General features: G+C 52.2%; 1 protein-coding gene across 2 annotated transcripts; it reads left to right on the top strand.

Moving 5' to 3' along the window:
- The first annotated feature begins 17,393 nt into the window (after nucleotides 1–17,393).
- On the top strand, nucleotides 17,394–18,456 carry LOC100906833 (fatty acid-binding protein, heart). 2 transcript variants are annotated; one of them, XM_018638112.1, is made up of 2 exons: nucleotides 17,394–17,667; nucleotides 18,148–18,456. In XM_018638112.1, exons 1-2 carry the CDS (start codon nucleotides 17,519–17,521, stop codon nucleotides 18,392–18,394), a joined length of 396 nt encoding a protein of 131 aa, XP_018493628.1. In that variant the 5' UTR covers nucleotides 17,394–17,518; the 3' UTR covers nucleotides 18,395–18,456. The 2 variants fall into 2 exon arrangements, with proteins under 2 accessions (XP_018493628.1, XP_018493629.1); XM_018638113.1 differs by having other exon boundaries at nucleotides 17,484–17,605; nucleotides 18,158–18,456.
- The last annotated feature ends 4,478 nt before the right edge of the window (nucleotides 18,457–22,934 follow it).

The raw sequence follows: 22,934 nt of genomic DNA, 5'->3' as shown, positions 1-22,934 counted from the left end.
AAGTTCAGGCGATGGCAGCCATCTTCGCCGATGTTTGACGTGTTCGTCAACGGGACCCGTGAGACTTGAATATGTTGCCCCTCATTCCGATAGTGGGGCCGACTGCGAGCTCGGCCCGCGAGGCGATGAGATGGTGGTGATTAAGAACGATATTAATGATGTTTCCGGTCCAATGAAGATCTTAGCGACCGATGAGGGTAAGGTCGCGTCTCACTTTGGAACGCAACCGAATCGCAGCCCCTCGGAAATGTCTCCGAAAAATGGAGCGAAATCACGGAGAAGGAAACTGAGTGAAAGAGTACTCCTCGCTGACCGGGGAGGCGTTCGACGCCGACATTAATCACCATGGGATCGGGCTGTAGCGGAGCGACCCTCATGGAGACAAGTTTGACCACCAAATCCCTTACTCGGGGCTGAATAGATCGAGGGCCAAAACGAAAGATACACGAAGAGGACACTCAATCAACGATTGTGGCGAGAGACATTCCGAGCGACTGCCTGGCTGACCGACCGACCGAGCGTCAGCCACCCACCGATCAGAGATCTATGGAGATCCTAGAAGCGCAAGATATCGGTACCAGCTACGATCAATCTGACTGAGTCCTCTGTCCAGTAGCCAAGTCTCCAAGATCTCCACATCGGATGTATTGCGTTGGCTGAGTGACTCCCCGAAAGGAGGACCAACTCGCTCGAGACTCGCCAGTGCAGGAACCGGAAAATAGCGGGAATTTCTCCCTTACGTTCTCGATGATTCTCCACCGTTGAATAAACTCCGAACGTTTCCTCGAGCAATACCATTGACGCTCGCTCTCGAGGCTCGCCCGGGGTCGTTGTGCGCAACTTTATATCCAATCGGTCCGAGGATCTCCCCGAGGTTCAGCGGCTGGCGCCCGACTACGATCTCCAGGACGAGTATCATCAACGTCTTCTATCAACATTTTCAATTTCATCGAATTCGATGGCAGGAAGCGCGATTCCAGGAAGGGTTTGTTCCTCATGGGAGCGACGTGCAGCGGCTCTCGCCGCCGAACGAGCCGCTGGGCGACTGGGCAAGGCGCCGTTAGTCCCCCGGGTAATCGAAATCGACTCACCGGCCGTGCAGGTCAAAACGAGTCTACGACGACGCGAGACTGGTCATGACCAGCCAATCATCGTCGGCGTCTTCCTCTTTTTTCTCCTTCTATTCTGACAATTTTCCCCCGTCGCCGATGTCATCATCAGCCGCCGACCTTCTTCTTCGAGTGAAAAGAGGAGAGAGCAGGAGCTTCCATCAGCTCGGCGAATGCAGGACTGGACGTCGAATTCTTCCTGTTCGTCTGTTCGTCCGACCGTATTCGGATCTCCCGACAGATCGACCGCGAATGGAGTGTTTTTGCTCGAAGCTATTTTGATGATGGTCCGTTTGGAGATGCTTGAGAATCCGACGGGATTCCTGCGCGACAATCTCGGATGTTGCTCCCCGCGAGGAAATACGCTCGCGCGCAGTCCAAGGATGGAGCACGAGAAAAACCTCCCGTCCGACCTTTTCCTCCTCCTCCTTCCGTTCCCCATGGAAATCCTCCGCGAGTTTTTGTTCTCGGTTCCAGGGGGAAAATTCCCCTCGAAGGACTTCGAGGATCGAGTATACGATGTATACGAATCCAGAGATTGAATCCATCGTCCAGGTCACCGGATCTTGGTACGGTTCATCCCGCTCATTAGGAACATCAAGAGGGAAGACTGCATCGCCCTTTCTTCACCATCCTCTGACATGGGATAATATTTCTCTTCAGAGCTCTAAGAGCAGCTTACGGCTCTGAGAAACGGAGGATCGCGCCTCTGCCGTTCTCTCCTGTCATGGCACTCTCGGCGGCACTCTTTCATTTTTTCCAGTTATCTTTCTTCCGCGCCCTCATTTTCGGTTTGTCCGACGACTTCGGTTGGCGTGTCGTTGGTTTTCACGCTTTTCTCCATGTCTCCATGCTGCTTCCAGAGAGGAACCAAGTAGCTTGTGAGCCTGCCTGCCTGCCCTCCTGCTCGGCGAACCTCTCGGAAGTCCCACTCGTCTTCGTCTCTCTCATTCTCTCCTCCTACTCCCGGAGCCACTACCACATCGACTACCACACTCAGTATGACACTAGTTGCGGATGTGACAGCGGCGCTGACCAACGCGTGTGGTTGTTTCCGACAGCCGACGCTGACCAGCCACGGCTGGGAAGAGAAACGGGCTCCCGTTCGGGGACAGAACAAATTTTTCTTTAGCCCCCCCACCAGGAAAACGCCATTTTGTAAGGAATCCATTCTTTCCCCCTGCTGTCGGTAGGTTTGTCCTCGCCGGCCAGCGTGCGCTACTTGCGGTCCTTCCAGACGAGAGCTATATATAGACCTTGCCCCCAAAGAGCCTCATCAGATTTGGGCACCATTAGGGTGGACCTAAATAAGTAACGCCATCCCGGTCACTGCGTCGCTACAAGCTCGAAATCTTTCGGCATCAACAAACCGGTCTCCTCTCCTATCGTCAGTCTGGCTCATGTTCACCCTCCCCCTGTACGATACCTAAGTGATTGACTGTCGTCATGAGTTCATGCTCCACTTCGAGATTCGAAAACACTCATAACCCCGCATAAGGCTGTCTACCCACGGCCGGAATCGCTTGGATGAACAGCCTTGAACCAGTCAGCATCGAGGGCTCTTTAGATCAAGTGCAAGATCGTGGCACGCTGCACCGGATGCATTTCTCGGATGATGAGAATTTATGATCGCATCGATGCATAGGCCTCGTCTCAATATTCAGCCGAACCAGAAATGCTTGCTCGCCTTCAATCTATCATTGCCTATCGTCGAATCACTTATTCTCCGGAGTACTCTCGTCGACGATTTCTGACCTGGCACAGAAAGGGAAAGCAGAAAGATCGACAGCTGTGAAGTACACACCGCGGGCGAATGCAGGGGAAGTCCACAAGTACTCCTCCCCGCCGCGGCTCCGTTCCTCTGTCCACCGAGTCTTCGCGTCGAGCGATTACGTATTCCACGGCAGAAGACAAGCGGAGCTTTCCACGACTTCGCACCGCGTCTCTATGAACACCGGTCTCTTCCATCTCGTTAACGCGGTCAGTTTTTGAGCTTGCGAGAGTTTTCGACTCGCGTTCAGAGATAACAACAATCAAATCATGCCGCTCGGGCTTTCCGAGGCTCCGCTCCATGCACGCGTCTGGACTTTGTGTAACAGAGCGGAGCTCCAGCGGGCGAGTGTGCAGATGTCCGAGAGAGAACGACCGAAAGCGACGAGCAGCGCAGATCCACGCGCTAGGACTGCAGATCTGACAAAAGTTTGCGCAAGACAAAGCGCCGGCGTCTCACCCAGGACCGTTAAATGCAACAACCGCGACAAGATCAGAAGTCTCGACAGAAGCACAAACGGCGTCGACCACGACAACAAGTGTCAAGGTAGGCAGGGCCAAGGCCGGAGTTTTTCTCGTTCAACGTTGTTGCATGTCGCAGCGACAATAACGCAAGTGGATTCGGCTCGACTATCGGCCGTATCGGAACGGGCCGACGGAGAAAAAGGAGGAAGATTTGTCTCCGCGCCGTTTCAGGGCCAGGCTTGACTCCTCGAATTGGAAATCCGCCCAGTTTCTCTCTGTTTTTCTCTCAGACTGTCTGTTTCTTCAAAATGGTCTCATGCAATTTAATCAAAACGGAAGAAGAGACGATACAAGCTCAAGACACATTTGTCATTGGCTGCTCTCTTGCTCTTCTGCCTGCCCGCCTGGATCTCTGACTCCGCGTCGGCCAACCGTTCCGTGGAAGCTTCTCTACGGGGCCGTCGATGCCATTTTTTGTGAGAGACGATTGAAATGTGCCATTCAGGGAAAGATATAAAAATAGCAAAGTCAAAATCGAAGGGAAGCTCGCATGGATCCTGCCCGACGCAACACGGATGTCAAAGGTTGCCGTTTTCCTTCCCGGGCTGTATACCTCAATGAAACTCGATCGATCCCCTTTCCCCGCAAATCCTCATTCAAATTCGTCGGGGATGTGTCAATGGCCCGCCGAGGACATCTCGAATTCCTCGACAATTTCGCTCGAACGTTCGGAGGGATCTTTTGCGACGACGACAACGTCACGATGTTTTGAATCTTGGAGCGCGCTGTGTAAGCACCCGCCGAAGAAATATCGACGGGGGAGAACGAAACATCAGTGCGCATCTCGAACCGTGATGACGATCGAACCGACGACGGTGGTGAGGGTGGTCGCGGCTCTCCCAGTGGCTAAGATGCCAGCTTAAACCATCAGCAGTAAAAAAATGATGAGCATCCCGCCCCCGTTCTGTCACAAATGGATTCGGCAGGCGCACGAGTAGCAGCACCGCCTTCACTAACGGTATGGCCAGGACCTCCGCCTCCACTGGCGGATCGCCCGTCCGCATCATGGACCCTTGATATGCCCCCAGTGGTGGAATGATGGCGGATCGTCTTGAGATCAATCTCTGTCGAGTAATCGTCATGCAAGCACCACGATATCGAGCAGAGATCTCCCGGGGAGCTCACGAGCGTGGAGTTATCGATCTCGAATTATTTTGTTCGCTCGGAAGGCGACGGGATGATTTGTGATTGCTCGACGGGGGGTCCGTCAGTCGGTCGGTGGGTCACCGGTCGTCCGCCGCTCGGGAAAGCAGGGCGTGTTCGAACCCTCCGTTGACATGAGTTTTTTTTCCTCTGGAGATCGCATTATCCAGAACGCGGACTATAATTTCTACTGATGCGACTGCATTGCATCAAAACATGATTCAGAGTCTGGACCCGACGACCCGGGATCGACCGTGGAGACCTTGACGATGGAAGCAATATTCGAAGATAAATGCAGATATAAGGTACCCGGTCATCACGCGTTTCTCCCAACCAGGGAATCTATTCATGACTGTGGATGTGGCCGAAGAAATTCCTTGTGGCTGGTGGCGTCACACACTGAGAGTTTGATGAATGCTCGCTGACCTAGATATAAGAAACGGACTCCGTGTTGTATTTGTCCAACTTGTGGCGCCGCTGTCCGATTTTCGGGAGCCTTATTTTTAGCCCGTTCTTGAGAGGGAAGTGCGGTAGCAGTGTAAGTTTGGGAAGATCCGCAGCCTCGGGGAGTTTCTTTGTCGGTGGCTGTCAGAGGGTATATCCGAGAGCATCCTAAGAGTGTTGGAGTCTATTCAATCCACAAGACCCCCAGCGATACAGCCTATGCCTTCATCGGAAGGTCCGACCGGGTGAGGTGGAGCAGAGATCTGGCCGGTCAAGAGTTCTTCATCCGAACTATCGATTGCGTCTCCGAGCGTAGAATGATACAGAAAATCGGAGCCGAACAAATGTTAATCTCGACTCCGTGAGTCTCGGAAATCCGGGAGCCGTACCGATCGGTAGCTGAGTGGATGAGGGGAGGAAGCGCTCAGCGAGGGAAAACTTTCAATCCGCATATGTTTACGCGGGAGGATGTGGTGGCCGTAGTGAACAGCCAGATCGCAAAGAGATCGCGATCGGTATCTCTTTGTATATCTGCTCCCACTCAAGCCGAGCGAGCCTCGTTCCCATTCAGAGAGTCGGGGAGTAGCGGGAGAAGCTCAAACGAGACCAGTCGAAACAAGAGCTCGGTTTCCTTCGGTCACAATTTCCGTGAAAACAGAGCCCGGTGTAAAGGCGGGGAGTGCGATTCATTGCGTACCTGGCGAACCAGGCGTTCCTGTACAAGGACCGCGTGGGTAAGGCTTTGCCGTTCCCGGAAAAAGATACCCTGACCCTGAACAGCCGAGAAGAATGCAGCTTCCGCGACTCTGCGAACATATTTGAGGCGTTCGGTGAAGCTTTTGGAGGTGCTTCTAGGTCGAGGTGCATTAGTGCTTCTCTCGCTAGGCTTCTCGCGTATCGCTGAGAATCTCTGCCGAATGGTGGTCCCTGCCATCCAGCGACCTTTTTGCTAATGATTCGGGTACCCTCCGTTCCGTCGAACTCGTTTGTCCCCATAGCCATATCGATGTACTCCCACTGCTGCTCTTGTGCCTATTTCCATTAGCCGTGCAGGTGGAGACATCAACTGAGCTGCTATCTGTCACGGAGTCGACAATCTACGACCATGACATCCCTATGAATCGGCGGACCGGTTGCTGAGCAGCTTGGAACCGGCCAGACACAAATCATTGGATGAAGATGTGCTTTTCCGTCTGGTAGTCCCGCCCGTCTGATCCGACACCGTAGTTTCACACGGAAAACCGAGGAATGAGAACCGGACGGCTGGAGCGCACGGCCTCGATTTATCTCTCGTCTGCAACTGACTTGTCGACAGCCTCGTTGAAGCCGCGCAAGTCGAGTTCATTCACTTATCTCTAACGTTCGCCGCCCCCCTTCGGAGCTCAAGAGGGCACGGCATCACGGAGTGTGACCGGCCCCTCGGACCTGGCACATGAGTGCTCGAGCCTATGCAGCGCAGATTAGTCTGTCAGTCGCCGCCATCGCTTCTGCTAGTGTTCTTCTTGTTTCTGTTCCCCCGTCGTTTTCGTAGTTGTTGTTGTCCTTGTTGAAACCAGGCCCCGGGGGATATTCAACGAGAAAAACGCAGGCTTTGCACATTACACAGAGACAAACACAGTTTTGTGCCTGTGAACAGGCCAGTCTACGGGGTCTGCGACAGCGAATATGCGCACTAATACGCACGCTTCGACACGTACAAACACACACACACCCAGAACAAACATTTTCCAACAATTTTCCGCACGTTCCGTGTCCTTTCCCTGGTCAGCATTAGTTGGACTGGGCCATTAGGGCTCGCAGTAAGTTTCGAGGTCACGCCGCTATTCCGAGTTCCTGTCACATTTTCCAGAGTCACTCTCCTCGATTCGGACATCGCGACTCGAACTGATTCATCAGGATGTACATAGGCGCTCCGCTCGGTCCATTCCTCGATGAGCGTTCACTTTTAGTAGCCAGTTATGCAGAGATAATCTTCACAATAGTACATAATTCGGAGTCTATGAGACTCAGGGCTCGTGATCCGAGCCTCGAGTCAGGGATCGTATTTCAGCTCCATGCACCGATCGAGACGCCCCAGGCTAAACTGAGATAGGTTATCCGGCCCGGAAGTCTTGAAGGAAAATTAATGAGGGAGGGAGATAAGAATCACTACGATCCGGCTGTATCAATCAGCTGGCTCGTGCGCGAACGCTGCAAGATGGCCGCGAGGAATGGGAGCCGCTGTTTCCGATGAAGAGGTTCCTCTCACCCAATCCCACAGAGATTCTTTTGTTCCGTAGTTTGCCTTCGTGCTCCACGTTGCGACTGAAGGAAACAAACATATCGCTCGTCCTCGATGAATGTCGGAGCCCAGCGGCTTTCCTAGAGTTTTTCGATGGTTCCTTATATGGAGATTCCGAATCCATGACTCCGTGCTCTCCGCTGCTCGGTCTCATGGAGGTCAAGAACACACTTTGAGGAAATTCATTCTAGCTCCGAGCATAGCGCACAACGAACCAGAACAAAGTACTCACAGAGAAGAGAACGCTTGCAGCAACACTACGCTTGGGAGAATCTTTGTTTATCTGTGTACATAACACAGACTCTACTCACAGACGCAGCGTCTGACGAGCAGACCAACGGAGCAAGCGACCGACTGACTGACTGACGGACTGACTGACTGACTGACTCACTCACTCACTCACTGACTGACATCCAAAGTTCATACAAACACAGGCAAGGAGAACATGGTGAATTAGGGACAAAACAAAAAAGCAAGTGTCTACATATGAATGATGACAAACGCGCTAAGCAGATGCTTGACCGGGCCTCCGAGCCAAATGCTAGCGTTGAATGAGTTTGCATCGTTTGCGAGAGGAGACTCGGCAAATAAAAGGCATGCGAAAGGGCTGCCCGTTCGAAAACGCTGCAGGGGCGGCTGAAAATTATGGAGTCGTTCCCCCGACCTCCCGGTATTCGGACGTTCCTCGCTCGTCTTTCATGCTCGTTTGTCAGTCATGCTCCGGTTGAGCGCTTCCTAGTGGAGAATTCGAGCAGAAGCTTTCTATAGCGGCTGGGTGTTCAACAATTTGCGGTACCGACACCGGGCGGGTTGTGAGGATCGGAAGTAGCATCACGACCTTGACGTTTACAGCTTCAGTAATAGAGCATCCGGATGGCTCTCGCGGGACCGCCATTAGATCTTACCACTGGGCCCATGGCCTCCATCGACGAACTTTAAGACCGTTACCGTCGGAGTCCGCGGTTGTTGACCGGCAAGCGAAATTCGCCGATCGTATGGCGTGGAAAAATGGATGCATTATCACAGGGAATGCGGTTCGGAGGCGGAGTGCTCCAACACTTCGGGATCGCCGGATCGAATTCCCTCGCTCGCTTCGGAAAGTCGCGCACAGACTCCTTTGATTCCCTCGCGAACCGTCACCGCTTCACAGGAAATATGCTCCACACGGAATGGATTCCCTCGCTCGCACTGGAGTCGTCGGGCTTCTTCATGTGTCCAAAAGAGAAATCGAGCGACCATGATGAAGTGGAATCGACGTGGGCGGCAGATACCGTTCTCTCTATCCGTTACTCACATATGAGAGAGGAAACCGGAAAGGAATCAATAGAAAACCGATGCTCGGCTTAGTAATGAAGGTTTCATGGCTTTCCCTCCGATCAAGCGTCGATTCGGGGATCGGTAGACATCCGGAGGCAGTCATCAGGGACGAGTCTGGCAGCTTGTAGGAACATTATGCAACTCGTTTATGCTTTCCGATTGGCGCTACTCGCGGCAGCGTACCGACGAAATGGAACGAGGTGGATGAGTCTTGGAAAAATGTCGGGAGTTCCTGCCATCGTTAGATCGGAACGGCTCTCAAAATTGAATTCAGTCTCCGTGACCGATGTCGCATCCTCGCCGAATGACTTTTTCAAAGTATCTCAGTTCTCACTCAATCGATCAACACTCTATGAATTCATTTCCAACGGGCGGCGGTCTTTCGCGCGACTCTCCACGTCAACTAGCTATGGAGAACTCCACTGAGAAGGTATTGGAGTGATCGAAATAGCGGTTTCGGGGACTGATATGTCGGGAGCACTGGCGGGCCTACTCGAAGCATGCGCGATGCTCCTCGGTAGCATCATGCCTTTCGGGCGGTTCGTAAAATTTACGGATCCAGAGAGTCGGATCGAATTATGTGGTCTGTAATGGTCCTTTGCATCATTTGTGGAGCCGCGAAGACGCATTCATTTCCGAATTAGACGTCTAGGCTCAATAATAAGATGGGTATTTTGGAATACGCGCTTCTCGCGTCGCGAACTTCCTAACTCCTAGTCCTGAGACCGGGTCGGCGCATTTGTTTCTCGGTCGGCTCGCGAACTTCGCCCAGGGTGCCCGGCAGACTGAGTCTAGAAGGGGAGAGACTCGAGGAGATATTTGTTGGTCCTAATCCTCCGCCCGATCCGCAGCGTCGATAGCGAGCGATAGGCTGAAAATAATTCTTGCTGTTGGTATTCTCGGTCGATACAGCCGTGCATCGGGACCAGCGAGCCTTACCAGAATAATGCTCCTTTGACCCGGAGATAGCCATTCATTCCTCTCTAAAAACCACTTGATACCGTCTCGAACAAAGTTACGGAATGGCTGTCACTTCACAGGGGAAGCGGAATTTCGACGTCTACGTCGAACTCGATCGACCATTCTCCTCTAAGATCGTCATTCGAGCTGTTTCACGATTCACATCTAGCCATTCATTACCCGCGCTGCGATGCTGAATTGCCTCGAAACTTGAAGCACGGGGGTATTGAATCGCGTCGATTCTAGACGGGCGTTTCAAAAGCGAATTATTTTGTCTAAGGGAACGAACGCGTTCCCTTCCGCTCGATGGACCAATTTGATCATATGAAATTTCTATGGGTCCGTATATGTAGACGAGTTCGTGTCAGAAATGCACTTTCCAAATCTGTCGCTCAGTTGTCTAGCCGTTGCGGAGACATGCTCCATAGAATATCAATTCCCCGAGGAGGATACGCGACCCTCGTACATAGTAAAATATTCAAACACGGAAAATCTCCGAAGAACCTCGGCTTTTTTGTCCTCGTCAAGACACGTCTATATCTATACGGGACAACAGTTTTCCGAGGAAGAGTCTGGAGCAATATTCGAGCTTGCTCGGGTATGTGCCCCGAATTAGCTCAAATCAAATCAAATCAAATCTCTGACAGAGTCTCCGGCCGGACATGACGTTCAAGAAGCGAATGAGAAAAATAGTTTCTGGAAACCACAGGCCTCAAATCAGGTGTGGAGAAACGATCCGCGGCGTATCTGGTCGAGCGCATGGATAGTTAGCATCGAGAAGGAGGCGAGTGAAATAGTCTTATCGGAGACAAATATCTGTGTGATTATTTGTTCTCGGGGTGGTCCGCTCCCGGAACTTACGAAACGTGATACTAAGTCAGAAGCGTCGATTTGAGGACATGCAGGTTCTCCGGACATTCTGCCGACAGGAAACTGAAGTCCTGGTCTGGTGAGCCCCGTCACTTACTACAAAGAAGATGAGACGGTGTGATCCGCTTGCCGGCTTGATGTTCGACCGGTCGATGGCTCGCTGGCCACCGGAGCTTCGCAGAAAGACGACGCCGACGCCTCTGACGATAAGACGGGAGCGTCACGTGGTCGCTCAGCGCCAAGGGTCGAGCGACCAACTGCACGGGCAGATGCGGAGTCCAGATTTTCTTTCGCTCGTCGATTTTGGCAAAGTTCATGCCGAGCTCTCACGGCAACGGCTGATCCCGCTGCGGATAGCCCACGAACAATCTCGCCGAGCTCCGATGTGGTGACGCAGCGTGAACTCAAGCTCGGGGAAATGCACGGAATTGAGGTCATTCTCTCTTAATGGTTCTCATGGAAAATTATTAATAACACTACCTGGAACAGCTATCGGAAACACTCTGCGAGCCACGGCGTCGGGCGAGTCAGCAGAAGTGTTTATGTTCTGCCTCCCGGGAGAGTAATAGCTTTTGGAGTTTATACGTCGGTGGTTCTCAGCGAACTGATAATTCATCAGGAGCACAGAAGGTGTCTCGATCATTTGTTATCGGGTGGCATTACATTACCTAGACAGGAACGCCCCGTATTCCCCCTAGTCTCATCCATTCCCCATCCTCCCGTGGTCCGATATAGGATATGGCGGAAGAGCGCAGCCGTGTCCGACGGAACCCCTTCGTTTCTAATCTAATTTGCTCGTCGTCCGAATCAATGGCCGCATATTGCAGTCAATCGTGTCGAGCAGCGAGTCTCTCGGGGACCGACATTTTATTTTGAGCAGCTATCTCGAGTTTCCGACAGGGCTTATCCCTCGGCGAGAGCAGGGAGTGGGAGAAATTGTAGATCTCAGGGAAGAAAAATCACACATCCCCACAACACATCTTAGATTACTCCCAAGAGCACACTCCGTGCCGAAGGTCGTTCGTTCACCCGTCGAGGGAGAGCGGAGCGGAATGAATCGTAAATGAAAGCGAGGAGCAAGCAAGGGAGAATAATATTGCCACTCGACCTTTCAAAGAAAAAATATTCAGAGGAACAAGAGCGCATCTTTTCTGTTGCCTTGATAGCTCCAAGGTCTCGAATGCATCCGAGCCGGTTGAGCCAGGGCCTCCGTCATGGCCTTTCATTACGCTTGGTGCCATCACATTTCATTACGTCTCGTTCCGTCGGACCTTTCATCAGGTTTGCCAGGATTTCTCCACCTACTCCCGGGTCAATATACAGCGTAGCCATCAACAAGTAACCTGCAGGCCTGCAGTTGAATTGGGACCCGTGAACGAGGGGAATTTTCGACGTGCGGGAACGCAAAACGCGGACTAACACGACACTTCCCGCAGATATCTCAACGAGCAAGGCTTTCCCGATTCTGCCAACAGAGAATCGTTGTGAGTACGAGTTGCCAGAACTCAACGTCGGGCTTCTTGTCGGTTCCAATGATTGAGATAAAAGCTAATTGTATCGATTGGCGATGAAGTCATGCGGAGTGAGTGGCAGAGACCTGATTCTGCTCGCTCCCGACTCCGCAAAAAGTTGACGGAGGGCCAATACTCCGATACCGCAAGTCTACCACAGAACTCGGAGTCGATGGTTCCCGAGTTTCGTTGAGGGAACCATACGGAAAGTCGGACAAGAGCCATGAATACTACACAATGTGAAACGGTGGACCCGAGCTCATTCATTCAGCTGCCTGATGAAAATTAGTGGGAATAACCCAAGTCTAAATTTCGGGGCGCAGGCCGAGGCGAGTGGCACTGGCGGCTGAAATGAAACAGGCGAGAACTGGCGTGGGTATGCGACGAAGTGGATGTACACATGTATGCGGAGGAACGGATTTGAGCATTCGCGATCACAGGCATCCTTGCTCGGGGAGAGAAGGACCGACTGCCTCTATCGGCGCCTTTCCATGCGAACAGTGTCCCCTCGACCGAGCTCAAGAGTCCTTTGAACGAGAGCACGACGGGAACTATCCCCTTTGCGATCGCGGGCTTCGCGTACTAAGGTTTTTCTTTTTGACTCCTCGCTCTGGCAATTAGAGTGGAATGGCTTGCCTTTGGTGTGTTCCGGATTCTCCATTCCTTTAACAGCAGGCTTTCCTTGTCTTTACTGATTAGTGAAGGATCTCTCGACCGCATCGGCCTCAGATCTGTCGGGGGAAAAGAATGACCGCGGAGGCCATGGGCTCGTCAGTCTACTCTCCTTCATTAATTTATCTCGTGAGGAGCGTATCCAAGTAAGTGAACTCGGTTCAGAACAGACATCCGACGGAACACATGCTTGTCGAGCGCGTCGCGCCTTGATTTTTCATTGTTTTTAGCTTCTTGGCGAGTTTTCATGAACTTACTCCTCGCTCGGTTTTCGTGCAAGTCGAGAACAGCTACACCAAACGTCCTTGGGATTCTTGTCATACACACATTCATCTCTTTAGGCGCTCGCTGCTTCATTAAGTACTACATACACCATCACGCAGCGAGCCGCGCTCCATGAACCGAGTCGCCTTATTCATGAGCAAATATTCCGGTTTGATACCGCTCAGTAGGTATCCGATACAGGATTCGGTCGTTCTGATTTTTCCCACGCTCGCCAACAGGACATCGTGACCGCGTACGGCGTCGACCAGGCGAACTTTCTGCTCTGCCGGCCTGATTCCAGGCCAGGTCTTCCTAACCTGTAGGAGTGCCCAGGGCTGTTTTCGCTAATGAGACAACCGGGCATCGGCACAGTTCAAAGGAAGAATCGACAACGATCATTCAAGGGGAAAGTCTCTAATATTGTCACGGCCTTCCGAGCTCCCTCCTGTGAACGGTTCCGACCGCAAGGACGCTATACTAAAGGGTCTAGTAATCGCGAACGCTTCTGTAGAAGTGTCGTACGTTCGAGAGTCAAGTAATGGGAGCTTTTTCTCGACGCAAAAGAAATTGCAGGCACAGTTGTTGAGATTTGCCGAGCACTATCCGCCGAATTCTTCCAGAGCTTGCATATCTAGACGTATTCCGGCGCCATCATAAGGGGAGCTCGGAGCCTGAATAGCATCGAGCTCCCAGGAAAAAAGAAGACTACGAATTCAAGTGGAATGAATTTTGAGAGCAGCCAAACAACGCTGAGAGCTTTCATTTTTATGAAATGAGCAAACGCGAAGAGAATTCTTTATGGTAAACAGTCGTCTACAGGAAAAGAATTCCGCGGTCGAGCTGGGTTGCTCAAGAGACGAGGTTTTCACTTGCGTCGGGTTAAGACGATTCCCTCAAAGGACTCCGGTGTTTTGGTACTATCTTCCGCCGCTCTTTGAAGACAGTATCGAGTTCCCTCGCTCCAGATATTCTGGACCTAGAGTCCCGTGCATTCAATCGCATCGGACAGCGACCGCTCGTAATCGTGGTCGAGGAAGACTTTCCGGATGGATCGAGCTCGACGCGCTCAACCGACAGTCAACGTTTCGCTCACCTGGAAACAAGAAGAGGATATTTAGTACATTAGTCCTTCCAAGTCAAGAGCCAGGTCCTTAGGTACTGCGGAAGGTTCTGAGACAGTCGACTTCGAAGGCATAATGATTGAAGTCGAACCGCCAGGGACTCATTGTCCAAGAGGACCGCAATCCAAGACGACTACCTGCTGTTGCTGCGCACGCTGCCGCTGGCCCACGTCTCGATACGGGAGGGGAGGCGGGGCGGCGGCGATTGAATCATCGATCGAAGGGTTGTCGGCGCCGTCATAAGTTCTCCGGAGCTGTCGATATTTTCCGTGTTCTCTCTGAGGTTTTGAGTTTGAAGGTTGTTGGCCGTGCAAACTTCACGCGCTCCAACCGCGGAGAGCTCAAGCAAACCACGAACGACTATCGGGATACTTTCCCGACGAGTTGTGGAAAGGGCTCGCACCTGCAGGTCCAGGGAGCGGGAACCTAAGACCTGAAGTCTCCGATTTCCAGAGGTGCGCTGCCCTACTCCTGGTGGCCTGAGCTCCCCGAGCGCTGCCCGTGCCCTTGAGGCTACTCGGGACAAGGAAAATCAAGTCTCTCGGACAGCACTCCAAGCATGAGCGGTTTTGGAGAATCTCGCTTAGGCCGGGACTATCGTCTCGAATCTCCGTAGCGCGGCAACGCCATTCGGGGCAGTGTCCTTAGACAGACTTGAGCATGGGAAAACCCGACGTACCGTAGAGAGACTTCCATCGGATTTCACTCCGTAACATTTGCAGATTATCAGAGAATCATGCCGGTCCCTGAACTGAGAAGAACAGGAAGGTCGGGCTTCCATCCCGAATGCGGTCTTCAGTAGCGGCGCCAACCCCACAGGTATCTGTGATTGTAAGGAAGCAACTATGATCGGGATGACGAGGGAATTCCGAGAGGACGCTTGATTCAGAGCTTTTATTTACGTAGCGTCGAATATCGATGCATCGCCCGCAGCCTCCGGGGAATGAAACCCTGGAAAATATGAGCAAGTCCCACACAAAACGCGTTCAGCGTATGGAATTCGGCCGAATTCCCCCTTTGGCCGATGTCAATGCCTCTCGTTCGGCTCATATTGAATGACGCCGAGCCGGCTGGCGCGTCTAACCAATGATTCTCGAGTTCTGAATCAGGAGCGCAGCGGTCGGTGCTCTGCTTTGTGCAGAGCAGCTGCTTCGAAACATCGACGTTCTGAGCTGCATCAAGCTCAGACAAATCCAATGAAATTCATCTCTCCGAGTCTGCCTCGATTCTTCCAGGCTTCAATAGCCGCGATTCCACGCGGACGATGATATTTGAGCCATTTCCGAGCGAGCAAACGAACGGACCCTCTGCTGAGAGAAGCACTCAGCGCCGTTGTGCAGGGAGCCTGATGATGTGATGTACATACATTGAAAAGAGCATCGTCCGAAAATCCTCTGCGCACTACGTGAGCAGTCTGAACCCCATTAAGTTCGGTGAGATAAGATGAGATTCCCACACGACGATGTCGTTGCGTCACCGGAGACTCGTTGAAGCGTCCGTCGAAGTAATGGGAGAACGGTGGATCTCCACGGGTCCCTCATTTCTGGGTCATTTATTCATTATTCCGTGTAGGTAGTATGGAGTCGACAGCTCTGCGAGACGAGTTGAGTTTGTCAACCTCATTCACTGGAAGTTGAAATGTCACTCTGGCTCTTTCGTAGCTCATTTGAATGAATAATTCATTGTTGTTGGGAAAGTGGAGACTGAACAATCCCGAGTTCCAGTGATAAAAGCGCAACGATTTAGACGATAGCGTCGCATGTAGTCTCACGGCAAGCCATTCGAAAACTGCGCCTCCCGAGAGCTCTAATGGCAGACCGAGATCCTATCGCTCGGACTGCAGTGTTTCCATTTCCAAGGTGTCGACCAGGGATGTGTTCCCGAAATGGGATCGCTCCTCAAGAATTATGCATCGCTTCATACGCCAGAAAAATAGCATGGCAATGTACGCGGGATGCAGTCCTCGGATCACGACTAAAGTTCCACCCCCCTTCCATAAGTTTTGGAGGAATTTCTTCCATCGATAGGGGACAGAGACACATTATATCAATGCCCCTGATCGCTGCTTCAAGGAGAAGTCGACTCCTTCCGGAAAACGTGTCATCGAACCGAGAGACGAGGCTCGTGGACGCTAAACGCTTATGGAACTCCGAAGAAACATCTGGTCGAGAGATATCCAGAGCGAGGCAGAATAAGCTTGACAATCATTGCTCGGTGATATCGATCGAAGTCGAGACGCCTGTAATGACCTCGACCAGCGTTAGAGAAATATCCAGGGCAAGTAATATTCGAGAATCGAGGAAAATGCAGCCTCAAATCCAGGAGCATTCTTCATGAATCTCTATGCTGCGAATCCTTTGTCTATCGTTGATTGGAGCGACGTAGGAGCAAGGAAATATCCCTTTCTCATTTTCGAGTGAGACGACGCTATCAAATACGAGTCATGCTGAATTGACAGTCGGGAAGTGATTTCGATCTGTCCAAAGTGCAAAGTCTACGGGAATACTGGTCGATGACGAATCGTGCTGTTCAAACAGGCTACGGGTACCGTTTTGCCGGCGCGGCGTTGCCTCGACCGAATCACACGAAGCCAGAAGTTCCGTCCGGCGACCAAGTGATAGAGGCGACCCGTGAAGAAATTCCGGTGCGCTCTCCGATTGGTTTCATTTATCTCATCCCGGACGGGAAGCAGGCAGCTCGAGTCGGATGAGTCATAACCGCAGGACTTCCGATCGTAAGGTGCGAGCGAGTGAGCGTGATCTCGCCGACCCTGAACTGGGCGTATCGGTGACCCTTTGGCTAAGTCACCTCGATAAGTAATAGTAAGACGATCTCTGAGCAGTAGATGCCTCTCCGTCACTATCTGTCCATCCATCCGTCCGCCCGTCTCTTGATCAATTCCTGCCGCTATTGGCGATGGGAAATGCCTGAGACCGAGTGGTATTTTCAGAAATTGCGGGAGAAATCTCAAAATGATCGATTTATTCCGAGTGGCTCGAGCATCGCAAGTCATGGCGCCACAAGTCATCAGCCTCCCATGGAGCAACGAGCAACGAATCAGGCACGCGGGGGGAAATTCGCCGACCATGATGCTCTCTGGTTTATCGCTCGGGATATCTTTGCATGGCTCACGAGAAGTCTGGGATATCTGGCTCCGATAATAATGATCGTCCCGCTGACGTCCCAGAAAGCACAATATTGCAGCAACACTCGATTACCAAGATCCGAGAGCAGTCTATAGTTGATTAGCCAATATGTATGTACATTCCGTGAATATGCCCTTATCCGACATCGAGCAATCGCTGTCTGGAGGGATTCTCCCATCTGGGTATCGCCGAAAGCTCGCGTATCGATCGAGATGAGAGTACCGGGCAAGAATTTCACTGCTAGATTTGAATGAGCGGAGGCGAAGGTAATCCCTCTCCATCCGCGTCGGCAAGATAACGGTTGTGCACTCAGGCTACATAAGGGGGCGCTTTGACGTTGGCACGACTCTTGAGATACTCAGCACGGCGACCCACCAGAAGCAAAATGGTTGAAGCACTTGTTGGAACCTGGAAGCTCGAGTCTTCTGAGAACTTTGACGAACTTCTCAAAGAGCTCAATGTAGGCTTCATGGTGAGGAAGGTGGCTACGAGCTCCAAACCCAACGTCGAAATCTCGAAAAACGGGGACGAATGGTAAATTGTGACGCCAGATATTTTCTCACTTCGGATCGCAAGCCCGTGAAGTGTACATCTCATTCGATCGTGAGGATCTGATTCTGATTCCGAGGGAATATCGGTGTCTCATGTGAAGCTTCGGTGTTCGAACCAAATCAGTGCATGTCCGTTCAATCGACGCTCGCGTTTAGCTAGGGTGGCAGTGTTCATTGAATTCGAGGGGAATCGATTTCTGCTTCGCATCGTCCCGGACAGTATCAGATAGAATTACCTATAGAAAATCTGCTTCGAGCGCGTTCTCTGAGGGTGTCGAAAGTAGGCGATCGATAGCGTGCCCGTCCTCCTCGATCGTCTTATCTGCTTCCGTCGATCATGGGACCGGTCATTGACGGCGGAGAGCTCCCGAGCTTGGAGTCGAGCATTGTTCGGTGCATTAGAGTCTTACTGGACGATCTCATTCGCGGAAATTCAGTTTCCTGACGATTTCTTTTCTCGAAGGACAATCAAGACCATTTCACTCAAGACCACCGAGAGCAAATTCAAGATCGGCGAGGAGTTCGAGGAGCACAAGGCCGACGGCTCCAAGGGGAAATCCACCTTCACCATCGATGGAGACAAGCTGGTCCAGAAGTCTGACAACCAGGGGAAAGAATACTTCACCACTCGGGAAGTCGAGGGCGGAAAGCTGAAGGTCACCGTTAAGGCTGGGAACGTCACTTGCATCAGGACCTACGTCAAGGCTTAAACATGAATTGATCGCCCGCGAGTGATCCCGAATAAAGATAATTTATTGAATGGACCTTGAAATCTGAGAAATCGTTCCCAAATCACACCATATCGGAGTACCATTGTCGAACTCGAAGCCAGTCTACCATGGCTTGCGCAAGATAAGATGGACCGATCATCAGGATGATTGAGCGAAGAAGCGAGAGGAGCCCGGAGCGAGGTAGGCTGCCGATCCGAGAGATACCCGATCGAATGCGAGTCATCATAAGAGAGACCGATGTTCACGTTGCATATGTTTTTCCCCTATTCAACAGATCAATATCATCGGGGTCTCGGTTCGCTTCCTCCTCGGCGGATCGATATTGTCTTGTAGCGGACTACCTCGCCTCTCGTCACCGCTAATTGTTCGAGATCATCAGTTCCGCGATTCCGCCTGATATAAGCTCTCTCATTCCAACGTTCTGATAGGACGATATTCTTTCCTGGTCTCAGAGACTCAAACGCGGTCCGCGCTAATCCGTGGCTTTATCGCGTCGGATAAAAACTCTGAATGGTGTGGACTGTTGTCCGCGTACCGTGCTCGGGACGTCCAGAAGAGTCTAAATAGAAGACCAAGTCGGACGGTGAGGCTTCGAGTCCGCGGGACCGTTCGAGTGAATGAGGTTTCCGCGCTCGGCGCAATTGTGTGCGTTTTGTGAGAGAAATTATGATATCAGGAGAGGCTTCACTCATCCCAACAGTACACAGCTGTGCAGCTCTGCGCATCACGAGAAGAGAAGAACAACTCGGATGAATGAATAAAAACGGCCTAATAGCTGTTTTAGCCCAGCCTCCAGACAATAGCGTCGACGACAGTGGGAGCATACTGAGAAGGAGTCTCCTTAGACTCGAAAGATCTCAAGGCTACCCGGCCTCAAAAGTCCTCAGCTGCGCGAATTAAAGCCAGGCGCGGCGATGCACAGTGCTGATAACGCTGTTGGAGCAAAAAAAAATCAGGAAAAATGTAAGAAGGACCGAGTTCGAAGAAGTCAGAGGCAAGAGAGTGGAGCGAGGAAGACAGTGGGTCTGGATGATACCCGCAATGATGTTTGATGGTGATAATAAAACTGATGATGACCATAATGACTATGGATTCGCAGTGTTCCCGGCTTCTCGAGCAGCTGTTCTTCACGCTTCATGTAGAGTGTTTCCTCATCCACTTTCGCCGGCTGCTTCGCGCTCGTCCGGTGTAAGGAGCCGACTCCCAAGAGGATCTTCCTTCTCCACTCGAAAGAGATCTGTGACTTCCTCTATCTTTAGCTTTCTGGTTTTTCCTCGTTCGTTTTCCGAACCGCCCTCGCCCCCAGTGGCATCTCCTGATACCGCTACTGCTATCTCCGAGGACCGACAGTCGTCAGCTCTCCAGTCAGCATTCGACAAAATCGTTCTTCGTACCCTTGCTTGTCACGCGGCTATTCCCGTTGTTCCTCCGCCAGCGGCGGTTGTCCTTCCTCCTGTTTCTGCTGCAGGTTGTTGTATTGGGTTGAGTTAATTAATCCACGGAAGGACAGACGACCGGGCAGGCAGAACGGCCGACGGGTGGACAGTCGAACGGACGAAGGAGCCGACACACACCAACGAACGGAGGGAAGGAAGGCTGGCAATCAATATTCGGTGGCGGCCAGTGTGGATGACGCGTTGGTGACGGCGGTGCTCGCCGCTCAGTGAGCTCTGCAGAATACCGTAACAGATTGGGGGCCTTGCCAAGTCACCGCTCAGCGGAGGCGGGTCTAAGGCCAGGTCGACCCTGTCGTACAGAGTGGGGTCAGAATCCCGCCTCGGCATAGAGCTCAGAGGGAGAAAACGCCGACACACTGTCGATGTCCGGACACAGTTATTCGCGAAGTCCTCTTGAGCTCCTCCTAATTCAACCGTTTTCCTCGCGGAGCGTGTTCCCAGGAACGGACGTCCTTGACCGAGCCCGATAATCCCCGGTTCATTTGCTTCATTCTTATAGCGAGTTCCTCCTCGGATGTGGAATGCTTCCTAGCGAAGGGTCAGACACCTTTGAGCAAAAACGTTCATTCGTTCTATGTCACGTCTATCCTCGGATCTTGGCGGAAAGGCTGCGAGAACATTCGCGATCAGGTTGGAGCAATCTTCCTCTCCTCGTCGTACGACGAACTTCATAAAGATTATTGAGCTTCGCCCGTGCCGATAGATCACACTTTCGTTCGCTGGCATCTTTGCAACATTGACGAATACGCGCTGATTCAGAACTCAAATTGGATGACGGATGATCCTCGCTGGAATAGACTTGTCATATCGACGGAGCAATCAGCAGAGCATCGAGTCCGATTGTGGCATCTTACTCGATCACAGTCAACGATCCATTTCGTGAGAGCCTGATTAAGGCTGCTCGCACTCCGTGCAGAATAACTCGCAGCCACAATCCCCAGCTCTCGCATTGTGAGCAATGCTTCAATGTGTGATACAGATGATCTTCCGTCGGGACCTTCATGCCGGAAAATTCGCTTGAAGACAAGGCGGAACCCCATGCATCATCTTCTCGAATTCTCGCGTCCCGCAAACTTGATGGAAGGTCCCCTGGATCCATGAGCGAGAACCTCCGGAGAATAGGCGTACTGATAAACTGTTGCACTGCGGAGCGGGAATTGTAACGGAAATTCTCCACAATCATATCGAGTAAGGATCGGGGAATATTCTCGGATATGGTACAGACGCTCGGTGATATTCAGACACCTTTCGGAAGGGCTCGAATTCCGAGGCGACGACTTATGATGCACCCCTCGCTGGAAAGGACAGTCTCGGCAGTCGAAATGGCCGTCAAACGAGGTTTTGGCGGAACCGCGACGGTGCCCGGGAGGAGTGACATGACACTGACGATTTATCATTCTCTGTTAGTGGACGTCTTGACTGTTCGTATAATTCTTCCCTTCCATTTTTGATTTTTACTCGGCGAACGGATGAAGGGATCTCGCCGACAACGTCGACGGAGACAAGCACTCGGCATAATAAAATGTACCCGAAAACCTCGAGGGATGTGCGCATGCTCATCGTCGTCATCTTTTTCGACTATGAAATATCTGATGGATGTATGCGGTCCTTCCTGAAGTATATAACAAATTGCCACCGCCGCCGTCGGGAGTTTCTGCTGACGGCGGGCGATTCCTCTCGGAAGCAAAAGGACCGACATGTTGATCTGAGCTCTCCGAGGAATGCACACACAGCTTCTCGATGAGGGGGCACTGTTCACGGAACGGGCACGTCAATCGAACAGATGAATCCTCGCAAACCGAATCAGGACTAGGTGTGCTCAGCAGGCAGGAGTCATTAAATCTCTATGGGAAATCGCTGGAAGATTTTAATTAATTCTGACCCGGGTGACGCCGTGCCGGAGACACGCTTCTCTCGAATGAGATATTTGCGGTAACGGTCAGCAGTTCTCTTCGTGGCGTGTATCGATTTTTTTTCGTTTGATAAGCATTCCACTGGAATTGAAATCCCTGAGAGTGTGGAACATGCGAAGTTTCACCGGATTGGTTCTCTCCCATACCCCCCCTGCGGACCAGAATGTGGGTGGGAGGCACTGGATGGCCGACAAGAGCGGAAGAAGTGAGCCATTCAGTGTTCAGGTGAAAACTGCACATGCTTCTTCCGCATGCGCATCACGCTGCGGAAAGCAGCGAAAGTTTTCTACATCGGTATACGCACCTCACTGAGCGTGCTGGTCGACTGGCCCGTCGGTCCGGCAACGTTTTTCCTAATCATTTTTCATCCAGCTGCCGTTTCTACCGTTTCCTCCCCACTCGCTCCGTACGTCCGCTTGTCCGACCATTTGGCCATGCGACCATCCGTCCTGCTTGCCGACCGAGCGAACGCCAAGCGGTCGGAACGTAGACTACGAGCCTGGCCCACCGACTGACCCCCCGACAGAGGACCCACGGACCGACCGACCACCCAGCCACCCACTCAACGTAGAGCGAGACTGGGCGCCCGCGAAAGAAGGAAAGGGAAGAAAAGAAGACAAGACGGCGCGGCGTGTCACCGAAACGGTACCATGGTCGTAATCAAAATGCAGGACCACCGTCGACGTCGCCGTCTTGCCGTCTGCCTTGCGCCTCCGTTCGTTTTCTTCGTTCGTCCCGCCAACTACGTGAGCATCGGATAGACACGCGAAGGAATGAGCGCACGCACGCTCTGACGCTGGGACGCCAGCGGTTGGAACACTTTGAAATTTCCGAGATCTCATTCAGCTGGCTGGGGTGGATCTTCGCATATTTTGCCGGTACTCGTTGATTCGCTCTTCTCCCGTGTTCATTGGCTAGGCATTGCAGACTCGACGCAGGCGACATTTGCGCTGGAGTTCAGACCGGGGTCCCATTATTGCTGCTGAACCGCTTGATTCCAGACAGCTCAGCTGCTCGAATCGCTTCCGGTGCTCTCATGGGGAAAACAGAGGGGGCTGCTCGAGACCGACAGGCTGGTCTCGCCTCCGCGCGCTGCACCGGGCATTCGGGCAAGCCCTCGACCTTACTGATTCCGAATCTTCCGAACGC

This window comes from Galendromus occidentalis, unplaced genomic scaffold (genome assembly GCF_000255335.2).
Source record: "Galendromus occidentalis unplaced genomic scaffold, Mocc_1.1 scf7180000076583, whole genome shotgun sequence".
Lineage (NCBI taxonomy): Eukaryota > Metazoa > Arthropoda > Arachnida > Mesostigmata > Phytoseiidae > Galendromus > Galendromus occidentalis.
Note: the sequence above shows the minus strand (reverse complement) of the source record. Positions and strands in the feature narration are given on the sequence as shown.